Here is a 13683-nt window from a genome sequence, read left to right on the forward strand (position 1 = left end):
CAGGTGAAAGCCAGGAGCTGGGAACTCCATCTGGGTCTCCCACATGGGTGGCAGGGACTCAAGTACTTGAGCCATCAACTGATGCCTCCCAGGATGCTAGATTTGAGGTGGAGGAACTGGGACTCCAATCCAGGCACACTAGTACGAGATGCAGCCGTCCCAAACAGCATCTTTTTTTTTTCTTTTTTTTTTAAAGATTTATTTGAAAGAGTTACACAGAGAAAGAAGGAGAGGCAGAGAGAGAAAGAGGTCTTCCATCCACTGGTTCACTCCTCAATTGGCCACAATGGCTGGAGCTGTGCCGATCTGAAGCCAGGAGCTTCCTCTGGGTCTCCCACGTGGGTGCAGGGGCCCAAGCACTTGAGCCGTCTTCTATTGCTTTCCAAGGCCATAGCAGAGAGCTGGGTGGGAAGAGGAGCAGCCAGGACATGAACCAGCAACCATATGGGATGCCAGCACTGCAGGTGGTGGCTTTACCCACTACGCCACAGTGCCGCCCCCGCCCCCCCCAAACAGCATTTTAACTGCGGCACCAAATGCCCACCCCTCCCATGCAGTTCCAGCATGAAGCCTCCCCCGGGGTTCACACAGTTCCCTGCTCCGACCGCCTCTCTGCTTTGTACCCATCACGTCATTGTACAATAGCGTCACATCTGGCTCCCTCTCCTGAGAGACGACTGGTTCTTTACGGACCAGGACTGACTGGCTCATGGGAGCGTCCTAGTCCCACACGGGGATAAGGCACGAAGCCATTGACCATCTGCTAAATTCATGTGCTCAGATGTCACTCACGTGTTTAGAAAGCACTGCCCTGTGGGCATTTTGCATGCAGTTTAGCCAACAAAGACTCATAAGCATATGTTATGTGACCAGGAGAGGGCCTCTGGTGCTGTGGTGTAAGGGGTTAGACCTCTGCCTGCAGCCCTGGCACCCCATTTGGGCACTGGTGCGAGTCCCGGCTGCTCCACTTCCAATCTAGCTCCCTGCTAATGCGCCTGAGAAAGCAGTGGAGGATGACCCAAGTGCTTGGGCCCCTGCACCCATGTCGGAGACCCAGATGAAGCTCCTGGCATCTGCCTGGCCCAGCCCCAGCAATTGTGGTCACTTGAGAGTGAACCAGTGGATGGATGAGATCTTTCTCTCTCTCCTTCTCTCTGTATCTCTGTCTTTCAAATAAATAAATAAATCTTAAAAAAGAAAAAAAAAAAAAAACAGAATAGAGCCCCTGTCCTCGCTTGCTCGCAGCCCAGCAGGGCAGGCTGACCATGCAATGCCACCTCAGTCATCTCCCCAAAGATGTCTCTGCCTGACTGGAGAGCACACAGCAGCTGTGGGTGCAGCACTCAAGAAAAAATACCTGAGTTTAATCCCGAATGGTAGGCAGGCAGGAAGCTCGTGGCCGCCCTCCCCCTCTGCTCCCTACCCCCAAGGAGGAGGAGTGATGTTATGGATTGGTCAAATGCAAGAATAATGAACTCAGCCACAGTCCTGGGGGTGGGACTTCAGAGTGAGAAACAAGGGGGTTAAAGGTTGCTCCCAGTCTGGGATGATTCCTGTCCACTTCTCCGACACGCAAGGTAAGACGGGGGTGTGGGCTCTTCCTAGTGGGAAGCAGGTGCATTTTCCCCCTCCTTAGAGCGCCACCCAAGAACCAGCTGGAGGCCAAGGGCAAAGGAAGCAGGACACAAGCTCCTGTCCAGGGCGGCCCCCTGAGGCGAGGGTTTCCCGTCAGGGTCTGACAGGCAATAAAAAGATCCTTTGCCTGCCCTTGTCTGCTGTGCACAGCCCTCCGGGGATACCCTGGGTGGCAGGGGGCGGCGGGTACCCAGGCATCTGCGTTCCAGCCATCCAGACATCAAACCAGAGACGGGAAGAACCAGAGTTCCTGGGTCCTGGGACGAGATGGGGCAGGGTGGAGGGGGCATTCCCGGCAGAGTGCATAGCAATGCGCTGTGGGAAGCAGCCGTGGGGGGAGGACCACGCAGGCACCTGTTCCACCACGCAGAAGGCCCGAGGGACCCAGACCCACCCACAGACAAGGTCCACTCCATCCACATTTCCCCGTTCAGCCGGTGGCTGCTCTTAGCACCGAGCAGACTCCACGCCAGGCATAGTTCTCCGTGCCTCGCAGGAGCTATCTCACCTAATCCCCAGACGCTGGGGTAAGTAACTTGCCCAAGGCCCCACGAGTAAGTCAGAAGGGCCCACAGCCTGGCAGCTCAGTCCTCTTTCATCAGCACTGTGGTCAGCAGCCGCAGCAGTGGCAAGGGCACAGGTCCTGCTGACCTGGACTTACCAGGAGGTGGACCTGCAGGAGGTGGTGCTTGAGCCGAGTCCTGGGCTTGGAACCCACAGTGCCCGGGAAGCTAAGGTGCAGGAGCCCAGAGCTCCTGCTGGAGGAGTGCTCTGAGCAAAGGGGACACCCAGAACAGAACCAGAGATGACACCCACAGCTCCTGACACGGCACAGCCCTCAGGCTGCCCAGCACAGCAGCCAGAAACAGAGAGGAGCCAGCGCCACCCTCCGGAGCAGGGCCTGGCCCACACCTGTTTCAAAAGTTGGCCGACCCAGGTTCCTGGATCAGCATTATCAAAGTGAAGGCAAGTTTCCTTGAAACAAGATTGGTTAAGGCTGAGAGAATTTTTCTTTCTAGAAATGGCTTGGGGGATGGAGAAGGGCAGAGGAGGAGGAAGGCTTTGTAATTTTTTTTTAACTAGTATTTGTCCAGCACATCCGTGTTCACAGAATTCTTATTCTACTAAGAAATGAGTGTTACTTGGGGCCGGTGCTGTGGCTCACTTGGTTAATCCTCCACCTGCGGTGCCGGCATCCCATATGGGCGCCGGGTTCTAGTCCCGGTTGCTCCTCTTCCAGGCCAGCTCTCTGCTGTGGCCCAGGAGTGCAGTGGAGGATGGCCCAAGTGCTTGTGCTCCTGCACCCGCATGGGAGACCAGGAGAAGCACCTGGCTCCTGGCTTCGGATCAGCATAGCTCCAGCCGTGGCGGCCATTTGGGGTTTAACCAACGGAAGGAAGACCTTTCTCTCTGTCTCTTTCTCTCTCTCACTGTATAACTGTATCTGTAAAAGAAAAAGAAAGAAATGAGTGTTACCTACTCAATTTTACAGATGAAGCAATGCAAACCTAGGAGGTTAACTAGCTCATGCAAGGAATTGGGACTCAAACCCCATTATTCAGATCCCAAATACAATTTTCTTATTCTTTCACTCATTGGAACACAAAGAGTCTTGGCTGCCTTAAATGTGCCAGCCCCAGGACTGTGCAGCGATACACAGTGATGGAGACAGGGACACCGCTCGTCGCCTCCCTCCCCGCCCAGTGCACCACACCCTGAAGCCACAGCATTAAGAACAATGGGAACTTGTATCTGGTATTTCTACCAGGTACTCGGTGGATACACTGATGTGTCTCCAAGGTTCTCCCACTTGTTTTATTGGTTGGTTGGTTCGTTGATTGGTTTGAGAAGCAGAGAGACAGACTGATGTCCCATCCACTGCTCCACTCCCAAATGGCCACAACAGCTGGAGATGGCCTAGGTCAAAGCTGGGGGTCAGGAACTCCAGCCAGGCCTCCCAGGTGGGTGGCAGAGACCCATCTACTTGAACCCTCACCTGCTGCTCACCAGGGTGCGCATTGGCAGGAAGCTGAAATCAGAAGCGGAGCCAAGCCTCAAACCCATGCACCCTGACCTTGGGATGCAGGTGTCCCCAATGGCACCTTAGCTCTGCATCAGCCACCAGCCCTGCTCCCTACCTTCTGTGTCTGAGTGCTAAGCAATGCCTGTTCCATCACCTCGGGTCAGGGCTCCCCTGTATTTTTAGCGCAAGCTGCCATTCTTGGCCTCACCCCTGCTTTGTACCCACCCAGTGCCCGACACTGTGCAAGGACAGTAGCACACAGCACTAGAGCCAAGCTCAACCCGATTAGCCCTCTCTGTGCACAAACCACTCCACCTAGAAATATTTAAGGGGCATATACGCAGGAAATGCAGCCATTCAACAAGTATTTATTGGCACTCTGATAAGCCTCACAGCAAAATTTAACTAGACACTCCTATGCACCAAGTACCACACTGGGTTCTCCTCATGCGTTATCATTTAGTCTTCACAATAACTCATAAGAGCTTAAATCAGCTTGCTCAAGAGGTAGAATGTGAACCTGGGCAGCCAGCATTTCCCACCCCGCTGTGCTACCTCCCACCCCATGCAGGGCACCGGGGAGGTGACTGTGACCACCACAGGTGGGCTCCCTGCCCTCACAGAGCTTCCAGCGTGGGAAGGAGTACCGCCCTGCGACTGTCCATGACAGGGGACCTGGGCCCTCTGAGTTACGTTAAAGCTGCGCCACAACTATGCCTTTGCAAGTGGCCCCAGAGGGTGCATAAGCACAGAAGGGGTGGGTGTTTGGCTCGGCAGTTAGGGGCCCACTTGGCACATCTGCATCCCATATCGGAGTGGCTGCTCAAGTGCCGGCTCCTCCACTTTTTTTTTTTTTTTTTGACAGGCAGAGTGGACAGTGAGAGAGAGAGAGACAGAGAGAAAGGTTTTCCTTTGCCGTTGGTTCACCCTCCAATGGCTGCCACGGCCAGTGCGCTGTGGCCAGTGCATCGCGCTGATCCGATGGCAGGAGCCAGGTACTTCTCCTGGTCTCCCATGGGGTGCAGGGCCCAAGCACTTGGGCCATCCTCCACTGCACTCCCTGGCCACAGCAGAGAGCTGGCCTGGAAGAGGGGCAACCGGGACAGAATCCGGCACCCCGACCGGGACTAGAACCCGGTGTGTGGGCACCACTAGGTGGAAGATTAGCCTATTGAGCCGTGGTGCCGGCCTCTTCCACTTTCCATCCAGTTTCTTACTACGCACATCCTGGGAGGCAGCAAGTGAGGGCTCAAGCACTTGGCTCCCTGCCAACCATGAGGGAGATCCGGATGGAGTTCCGGGCTCTTGGCTCCGGCCTGGCCCAGCCCAGGATCCTGTAGGCATTGGGGAATGGGTCAGTCAATAGATCAATCAATCTCTCTCTCTCTGTTTCTGTTTCTGTTTCTCCCTCTTTCTCTCTCTCTCTCTCTTCTTTTTCTGTGTGTGTATGTGTATGCTTTTCAAATAAAGTGAAAAATAAATAATAATATTTTAAAAGGTTTGTGGAACACAGAATTTAAAGATTTAAACAACAGGAGAAAAACGGAAGTCAGTGTGCAGGCAGGGGAATAACACGGGGAAAGTTCCACAGTCAGAGGTCTGGGGGCCCAAGTCCAGAGCTGTGCAGGGGTCACGGGGAGGCCGAGGACAAGAGCGAGGGGAATTGTACTCAAATCCACACGGCCCAAGGCCACCCGGCTACTCTAAGGAAGGCTGGGCTGACAGCACAGGCGTGTGGGAAGAGCGGGCAGAGCTATTATCTGAGCAGGGGTGCTAGTTTGGGTTAACCTGCTGGTAGAGAGAATGGAAGCGCACAAGTTGATGAAATATTTAAAAGTCAGAACTGGCTAGTCTGGGGTGGGTTGCGGCTTAATGCTGCCACCCAGGATACCGACATCCCATATCCGAGTGATGGTCTGAGTCTCAGCTGTTTGCTCCCAGTCCAGCTCCCTGCTAATGCGCCTGGGAAGGCAGCAGATGGGCCAAGTCCTTGGGTCCCCGCCACTAACATGGGAGACCCAGATAGAGTTCCTGGCTCCTGGCTTTAGTCTTGCCCATTTGGGGGGTGAACCGAAAGGGGTGTGTGTGCGTGAGTGTGTGTGTGTGTGTGTGTGTGAGAGAGAGAGAGAGAGAGAGAAAGAGAGTGAGAGAGAGACTATTTCACATTAATAGAAACAAAGAAATAAACTTATTTAAAAGAGAGCAGAAAGGGGAGGTAAAAGGGGAACAAAGGCCAGGGGCCCCTGCGAGCTGGCCTCTGGCCAGGTGATATGGGCTGGCTGTGGTCGTAAATCAGTCGTCCGTCAGCTGCCTGGGCCAGACCGGATTGCTTTACAACCTCCTCCGGCTTTCTCAAGGCCAATTTCTGAAATTCTCAAACACTGATTATTTGTCTATAAAGTTAAATATAAGTCTGATTAGTCACAAAGTCAGAAGTTAAGCTTTGGTTAAACAAAATGCAGCCCTCTGAGCTACAAGGACTCCAAAGCCGCCATGTTGTGGGCGTCCCCCGCACATGCGCGCTGCAGACCTGCAGAGCAGGCACTGACCCTGCGTCCCAGATGAGAACACCCCCGGGATCTGAACCCACGTGTTGGGGGGGGGGGTGCGGGCCTAAAGGGTGACTCCAGAATTCCGAGTGGTCAGAGCCATGCTCCGCCTCCTGCGTCCCTGCTCTGGTGGCCACCAGCGGGCGGGTGGGAGGGGATCCGGGCTGGCCAGGGGTGGGTAGGAGGGATGGAGGGTGCTGGGTCAACAGGAGGGAGCAGACGGAGCCACGGAGGGTGGGAGAAAAAGGGCTTGTGGTGGGCGCAACTGGTGGTCGGTGGGACCCTTCACTGCGGTGGGGAGAGCAGGAAGATGGAGACTCTCTGGGCGGGGTGAGTCTGCCCGGCCTGGGTGCCAAAGCACCAGGGGTCGTCAGGGGTCAATGCGATAGCGACACTCAGACCTGAGGGGTAGGAGGACGCTCCGGGCTGGGGAGCCCCAAGACGCTTGGGCGATGGCGCCCATGTTTTGTCATTTTCACCTTGGAACAGCAGAGCTGAGAAGGCGCTGCGGCTGGGTTCTAGGACAGACGTGATGGGGGTGGGGGGATGGGGAGGGGGCGTCCCGCGCGACTCCAGGCTCACTTCGGACTCAGTCTCCCCACCTCCCCCTACAACAGATGGCTTCTCCCTGCCGCAGGTCCACCAGACCCCAGACCCTGGCCTGCCTTCTGCTCGGTGTGGGTCTCTTGGCGCTGCACCTGTCGCTCCAGCAAGCCCAGAGGTCCCAGCGGGAGGTGGAGCCGGAGGATCCGATTGACCACGCCCCCACCACTGCGGCCGCCGTGCAACCGCAGCCACGCCACGCAGCGCCCCCGTGCGTGGCCAACGCCTCCGCCAACACCACTGCCGGCTTCGAGGGGCTGCCGGCGCGCATCCAAGACTTCCTGCGCTACCGCCACTGCCGCCAGTTCCCGCTGCTCTGGGACGCGCCGGCCAAGTGCGCCGGCGGCCGCGGCGCCTTCCTGCTGCTGGCCGTCAAGTCGTCGCCCGCCAACTACGAGCGGCGTGAGCTCATCCGACGCACGTGGGGGCAGGAGCGCAGCTACGGCGGGCGGCAGGTGCGCCGCCTCTTCCTGCTGGGCACGCCGGCGGCCGAGGAAGCTGCGAGCGCGGCGCAGCTGGCCGAGCTGGTGGCGCTGGAGGCGCGCGAGCTCAGCGACGTGCTGCAGTGGGCCTTCGCCGACACCTTCCTCAACCTCACGCTCAAGCACGTGCACCTGCTCGACTGGTTGGCGGAGCACTGCGCGCACGCGAGCTTCGTGCTCAGCTGCGACGACGACGTGTTCGTGCACACGGCCAACGTGCTCCGCTTCCTGGAGACGCAGGCGCCCGACCGCCACCTCTTCGCCGGGCAGCTCATGGACGGCTCCGTGCCCATCCGCGAAAGCTGGAGCAAGTACTTCGTGCCGCCGCAGCTCTTCCCCGGGCCGGCCTACCCGGTGTACTGCAGCGGCGGCGGCTTCCTGCTGTCGCGACACACCGCCCGGGCCCTGCGCGCGGCGGCCCGCCACACGCCGCTCTTCCCCATCGACGACGCCTACATGGGCATGTGTCTGCAGCGCGCCGGCCTGGCGCCCAGCGGCCACGAGGGCATCCGGCCCTTCGGCGTGCAGCTGCCCGGCACCCAGCAGCGCTCCTTCGACCCCTGCATTTACCGCGAGCTGCTGATCGTGCACCGCTTCGCGCCCTACGAGATGCTGCTCATGTGGAAGGCGCTGCACAGCCCCGCGCTGAGCTGCAGCCGGGGACACGGGCTCCCTTGAGGCCACGGGGCGGCGCTGGGCCGACGGTTGGCCTCGCTTCGTGGCCGCCACACGGGAGGCAGGTTTTCCGTGCTGTGGACGCACCTCGCCTACTCTCAGCACCTTCGTCGCTCAGCCGGGGCCTCTGAACCTTGAGTGCGTGTTGAAATGGCCGGGAGGGTGGGAGGGTGGGTGGGGGCGGGGCGGAAGGCACCTGCATCCGGGCCCCATCTTTGGAGGCTCTGACATTGCTGGCCAGGGGTGGCCTGAGACAGGTAGGCGGTGCCTCCCGCCCCCGCGAAGGTGCTCAGCGAGTGTAATGCGTAGCTAAACGGGGACCACGAGGCTGGAGGAGTTCGTGCATTCTACAGGCCTTCCTCGGCACCCGGCTCCCATGCTCACGGACTGTGGGCAACTGAGCAAGAAAATAGAAAGTATGGAGGCCAGGATCAGTGTCACCTGCCCAGTGCCGCTTCCATCATTTCCTGCACACGTGGAAACCTGGGGCCCCCCTGGGGCAGTGACTGTCCGAGGGACATGTGGTCACACTGTAGTCCACTCCACCCGCGCCCTGACCAAAGCTGGCAGGCTCTTGGACCTGCTCTTCACCCGCCCACCAGCACTCACTCCTGAAGGGCCAAGCAGACTCCTCATCGGGGCGGCACCTCGAGATCCATCACCCTTGGAGAACCCAGCCGGGGCTGGGGGTGCTGTGGGGGGGGGGCGTCTGTGGCGGGGAGGTTCTGCAGGGCTGTGCCTGGGGAATGGGGCACACTCCACGGGGGAACTGTGCTAGGATCTGGGGCCATCCGATGAGCGACTGCAGAGGCCGATCGTTTGGGGTATGCAGGAGTGGCTGGAGTCTCTGTGCAGGACCGTGACTGGGCGGCCGGGAGGGCAGCGGCTGGGGCTCCGAGGGCCACATGAGGTCCTGACCCCCAGCACTGCCCTTCACCCTGGCAAAGTAGGAAGTCCAGGCAACAGCAAAAGGCAAGGCAGAAATATGTGCTTCCCAAATCCCAGCCCTGGCAGGTGGATAAGATGTGCTCAGGAGGAAAGAGCCTGCGTAGGGAGTTGGGAGACTGACCAAGCGCCCGAGGCTCCCTCAGGACAAAAGCGAGACTCCACATTCCAGCACTGAAGTCCCCTGCCACCCAGCTGCTGCTCACCCCCCACCCCATCCTCCTGCTGTGGGACTCTGGCCAGTCAGGGTCAGCTCCCATCTCAGCCACCAGCGCCGTCCATGTCTCTCATATCGGTGAGGGTCAGGGAGGCTATCTGCCCATCAAGTCCCTGCACCTTCCACTGGGCACACACCTGCCTCTCTGCCAGCACCCCCCCCCCGGTGTGGCCATGTGATAGACTTTCTCCAGTGGACATGAGTGACATGATGAGGACCGCTTGTGGCCCTGGCCCGGCTGTGCTCACTCACACAGGCCCGTGACCCAGCTCTGGTGTTGCAGATGAGGACAGCAGTCCAGGCCCAGCGCAGGGTCTCTCAACTGCCATCGTTCAGCCCAGGGCGTCCCTTGTTGTGTGGGGCCACCCTGTGCACTGTACAGCCTGCAGCCACCTCCCTGTCCCCTTCCTCCTGGACACCAGTGTCACACCCTGGTGTCATGACAACCAGAAATCTCTGCAGGTGTTGCCAAATGTGCCCTGTGGGCAAACTGATCCCCAGGCGACAACCCTGGCCTACAGCAGGTCAGGAAACAAGAAGTTTATGGCGTGTGCACATGGTGGCGAGCCGCCCGGGCGCTGCGGCTGGGATAGTCGGCTCAAGCTCCTGAGCAAAATAAACGTGCCTGGGATTTTGTCAACCCTTTATCTCTGCAGCCTTGGTCTGATCGGGCTGGGACAACAATGCCGCAGGCTGGATGGCTGATGAGCAACAGACACTTCTCTCCCCCAGCTCCGGAGGCTGGCCAAGTCCAAGGCCAAGGTTGCAGCGTGGATTCTGAGGGCCGGCTCCTCATGCCTTCTTCATCCCCCCATGGTGGAGGCAGCTGCTTTGATAAGGGCCAGACCGCTCACGGGGGATGGGGATGGGGAGGTTCTGCCCTGGACCCCACCACCCTGAGGGTTAGAAGTCCCTTGTAGCAAGGTTTGGGGGAACATAAACACCTAGACCATCACACTTAGCAGCCCAGTGCCTGTCTCTTTTGAATTACTCATTTATTTTTATCAGAGACAGAGGGGTTGGGTCAGGCCAACGCCAGAAGCCCAAAACTCAATCCAAATCTTTCCTGCGAGTGACAGGGACCCAATTAGCTACTAAGCCTTTACCTTGCTTCCCAGGTTCTGTGTTAACAGGAAGCTGGCATCAGGAGCTGGAGCCAGGTGCTCAGCCTGCCCCTATTGTGGCCTCTCTGGCCCCCGCTTCTCCCCAGCTAGCCTGGCTGCTCTCAGAGGAGCCCCGTCTGATTCACAGCATGTCCCTCAGGGAACCAAGGTCCAGTCCCTCCACCCTCCCTCCGGGAACCTGAGGTTGTTTCAACTCTCGTCCGCTCTGCGCCCCACTGCCGCCAGGGGGCGCGCCCCGCACAGGACCCGCGTCGTCCGGGTTCCCGCCGTGAACCCCAGGTCTAGTCGGCCACCCGCCCCCTGCCCCGACCCTCTCCTAGCGTGGGCGATTGGGGAGGAGGCGGCTAGCACACTGGGGCTGGCATGAGCCGCGGAGCCCAGCGCCCCCGCCAGCGCTCTGACACCCAGCCTTCCCGGGGCGAAGCCGGGCACCCGTGTCACTCGCGAGCAGAGACGCAGAAGCCGAACACAAAAACACCCGCAGGCCAGCGTGGCCAGAGGAAGAAGAGGGAAGGCCCGGCACCCGGGGTTTGGGCCCGCGAGGTCTGACGCGCGGAACGCGGGGGCGGTCCACCGCCGTGCGTTCGTGCGCTGTGCAGAGCCGCAGGTGCGGGGCGCGGCGTCCGACCCAGGTGTGAGCGTCTCGGGTACGGGAGAGCACGCGTGATGCCCACAAAGCCGGGAGGCTTCATAGGCGGGTCCCTCGGGTCACCACCGCTGGCTTCCCCGTAGTCCGGGCTGGCGAGCTCAGCGGACAAGACACAGGGTACCTAGGGGGAAGAGCTCACGGCCGCTGCCAGCGCGTCGGGGCCTCCCTCCCCATCCGGAAGTGGAATTCCTAGATTACGTAGTCAGCCCACACGCATCTTTTCCGAAGTCAATGTAACGCCTTAATTGCATCATAAAAGGTAACGACACGAGGAGATCTGGCTGTTACACCCAAGAACAACCCAAGTATTTTGATGTGCAAATTATTGGACGGAATAAAAAGTCCCCAGATTTCCCGCTAGGGGGCAGTCCTCCTCTTCGAGAACTGAGCCTGCAGATAAGCGGTTAAATTAACAAGAAAATGTACCAACTTATCCAGAGACATAACCAATGCGCAAAAATCGGTGTAGTTTCTTTTTAAATTTGTATTTATTTTTGTTTGAAAGGCAGAAAGAGGGAGATAGGAAAAGATATCTCCCGTCTGCTGATTCACTCCCCAAATGCCTGAGAACACCCAGAGCTGGGCTAGGAGCCGGGAGCTCCCACGTGGGTGGCAGGAACCCGAGTACTTAAGCCATCACCACTGCTTCCCAAGGGGAACTCAAACCCAGGCCCGCCAGCTCATGACGGGGGTGGGGGGGTGTCCCGAGCACCATCTTAACTGCTGCCCCAAACGCAAACCCCATTTAATTCCTATACAAGCAGCTGGGGAAAGTCCATTTGAAAAGCACAACTTATGGTAGAAGCACAAAAGGTACTTAGTCTACCGAATCTAGAACATGATACAGAGTAATTTTAAAATTTGAAACATATTTTGGGGCCAGAGGGGTGTAGCAGGTTAAGCCACCACCTGCAACAGCGCCATCCCATACGAGCGCTGCTTCAAGTCCCAGCTGCTCCACTTCTGACCCAGCTCCCTGCTGACGTGCCTGGGAAAGCAGCAGAAGATGGCCCAAGTGCTTGGGCCCCCGCAGCCACGTGGGAGACCCAGATGAAGCTCCTGGCTCCTGGCTTTGGCCTGGCCCAGCCCGGGCTGTTGGGGCCACTTTAGGAGTGAACCAACAGACAGAAGATCTGTGTGTGTGTGTGTGTAATTTTGCCTTCCAAATGAATAAATCTTTAAGAATTAAAAAAATGGAATAGATTTTAAAATATGCAAATTAATGTGGCGAGATAGGTGTTAGAAAGGACTCCTGAGCCCCGACTTCCTTGGATCCTCACCACTACCAGAAAACAGGCGCCGCCACCCTTCTGACAGATGAGGAGACTGAGAGCCGCAGAGGGAGTGGCCCGCCCACAGTCACAGTCTCCTGGGCATCGAGGAATGAGGGCCCAGGCCCCCCACCCACCAGCCCTGGGCGATGACAGCTTCCCCGGCCACCTCCCCAGTGCAAAGGCCACCGCCTCAGGCCGTGACACCAGGCTGCAGGGCGCTGCGTGGCTGTGACATCACTGGGGCACTCATGGGTGTTCCCAGCGTGCAAATTTCAATAAAAACATACTAAAAATAGAAGGCACACCCAGGGATAAACCAGCCACATCTCTGCTCTGGCCTCCCGGCCCCCACCCATCTCAGCCACACAGAGAGGTGGGACGGGCCAGGCAGAGTGGAGGGTGGATCTCAAAGGTGAAGTCCTGCCTCAGTTTCCCCCAGCCTGGGGCCACACCCACCCCCGCCCCAAGCCCCTGAGAAATATCAAACGATGGCATGGAGAGAAAGGAAGTCCAAGGCCCTGCAGGGCCCTCAGTGCTGTTCATCCTGGCTCCCTGCAAGGAGCAAGAGGGCCCAGAGAGGGGCAGAGGCCAGTCCAGCATCACAAAGCAGGCCCAAGGCCAAGCTGGGAGCCCAGCGACCGCCCTGGGGTGGGGTGGCCTGTGGGACCCTGAGTCACACTTGAGTGTGCTTGTGTTCGCAGAGGTCACTGGGACAGAGGTTCTCGTCCTCAAATGAGGAAGAATGCAGAGGGAGACCGCAGTGGGAGGTGAGGTAGCAATGTTTCGTGGGCTAGGGCATCTGGCAGAATGGACTCTCAGAGGAAGCTACTGGCTTCGGACCAGCCCTGCTCTGGCCTTTGCAGCTATTTAGGGAGTGAACCAGGGAATGAAAAATCTTTATCTCTCCCTCTCTCTGTAACTCTGACTCTCAAATAAATAAATAAAATCTCAAAAAAAAAAAAAAAAAAGTAGTGGACTGCTTCCAAGGCTGCGAGGGGCTGCTGCAGTTCTTTCCTGGGTGGGGGTGCTTTGTTCTCCTTAGGCCCCTCTCACACCCTCAGCCTGCCCGGGCTGTGCAAGGTGCCATCAGGGCACATGTCGGGGACCAGCAGGCCCAGACTTGAGTAGCAGTTTCCAAACTGTGACGTGAGATCCATGAATGGGTCATGCAGTAAACTCAGAATCTGAAATCCAAGAAAAAGTCAGGGACCAGTGCTGTGGCGTAGCGGGTAAAGCTCCTGCCTGCAGTGCCAACATCCCATATGGGCATCAGTTCAAGTCCCAGCTGCTCCACTTCCAACCCAGCTCTCTGCTTGGCCTGGGAAAGCAGTAGAAGATGGTCCCTGCACCCATGTGGCAGACCCAGAAGAAGCTCCTGGCTTCAGCCTGGCCCAGCCCTGGCCATCGTGGCCATTTGATGAGTGAACCAGTGGATAGAAGACCTCTCTTTCTCCCTTTTTCCCTCTCTGTCTCTGTCTCCCTTTCTCTCTGTGGCTCTTTCTTTCAA

The 13683-nt window shown here is 58.1% G+C and overlaps 1 protein-coding gene across 3 annotated transcripts; it reads left to right on the forward strand.

Annotated features, from left to right (window-relative positions):
• The first annotated feature begins 1396 nt into the window (after nt 1-1396).
• B3GNT6 (UDP-GlcNAc:betaGal beta-1,3-N-acetylglucosaminyltransferase 6) lies at nt 1397-8124 on the forward strand. Of its 3 annotated transcripts, none has more exons than XR_016232986.1 (2): nt 1397-1577; nt 6845-6983. XR_016232986.1 is itself a non-coding variant. In XM_070075728.2 (2 exons), exon 2 carries the CDS (start codon nt 6825-6827, stop codon nt 7968-7970), a length of 1146 nt encoding a protein of 381 aa, XP_069931829.2. In that variant the 5' UTR covers nt 1458-1577; the 3' UTR covers nt 7971-8124. The 3 variants fall into 3 exon arrangements, 2 of the variants coding, with proteins under 2 accessions (XP_069931829.2, XP_089187530.1); XM_070075728.2 differs by having other exon boundaries at nt 1458-1577; nt 6825-8124; XM_089331404.1 differs by lacking the exon at nt 1397-1577 and adding an exon at nt 6408-6537 and having other exon boundaries at nt 6845-8124.
• The last annotated feature ends 5559 nt before the right edge of the window (nt 8125-13683 follow it).

The sequence above is a fragment of the Oryctolagus cuniculus genome, chromosome 1, assembly GCF_051225735.1.
Source record: "Oryctolagus cuniculus isolate XC-2025 breed Fujian yellow rabbit chromosome 1, ASM5122573v1, whole genome shotgun sequence".
Classification (NCBI taxonomy): domain Eukaryota; kingdom Metazoa; phylum Chordata; class Mammalia; order Lagomorpha; family Leporidae; genus Oryctolagus; species Oryctolagus cuniculus.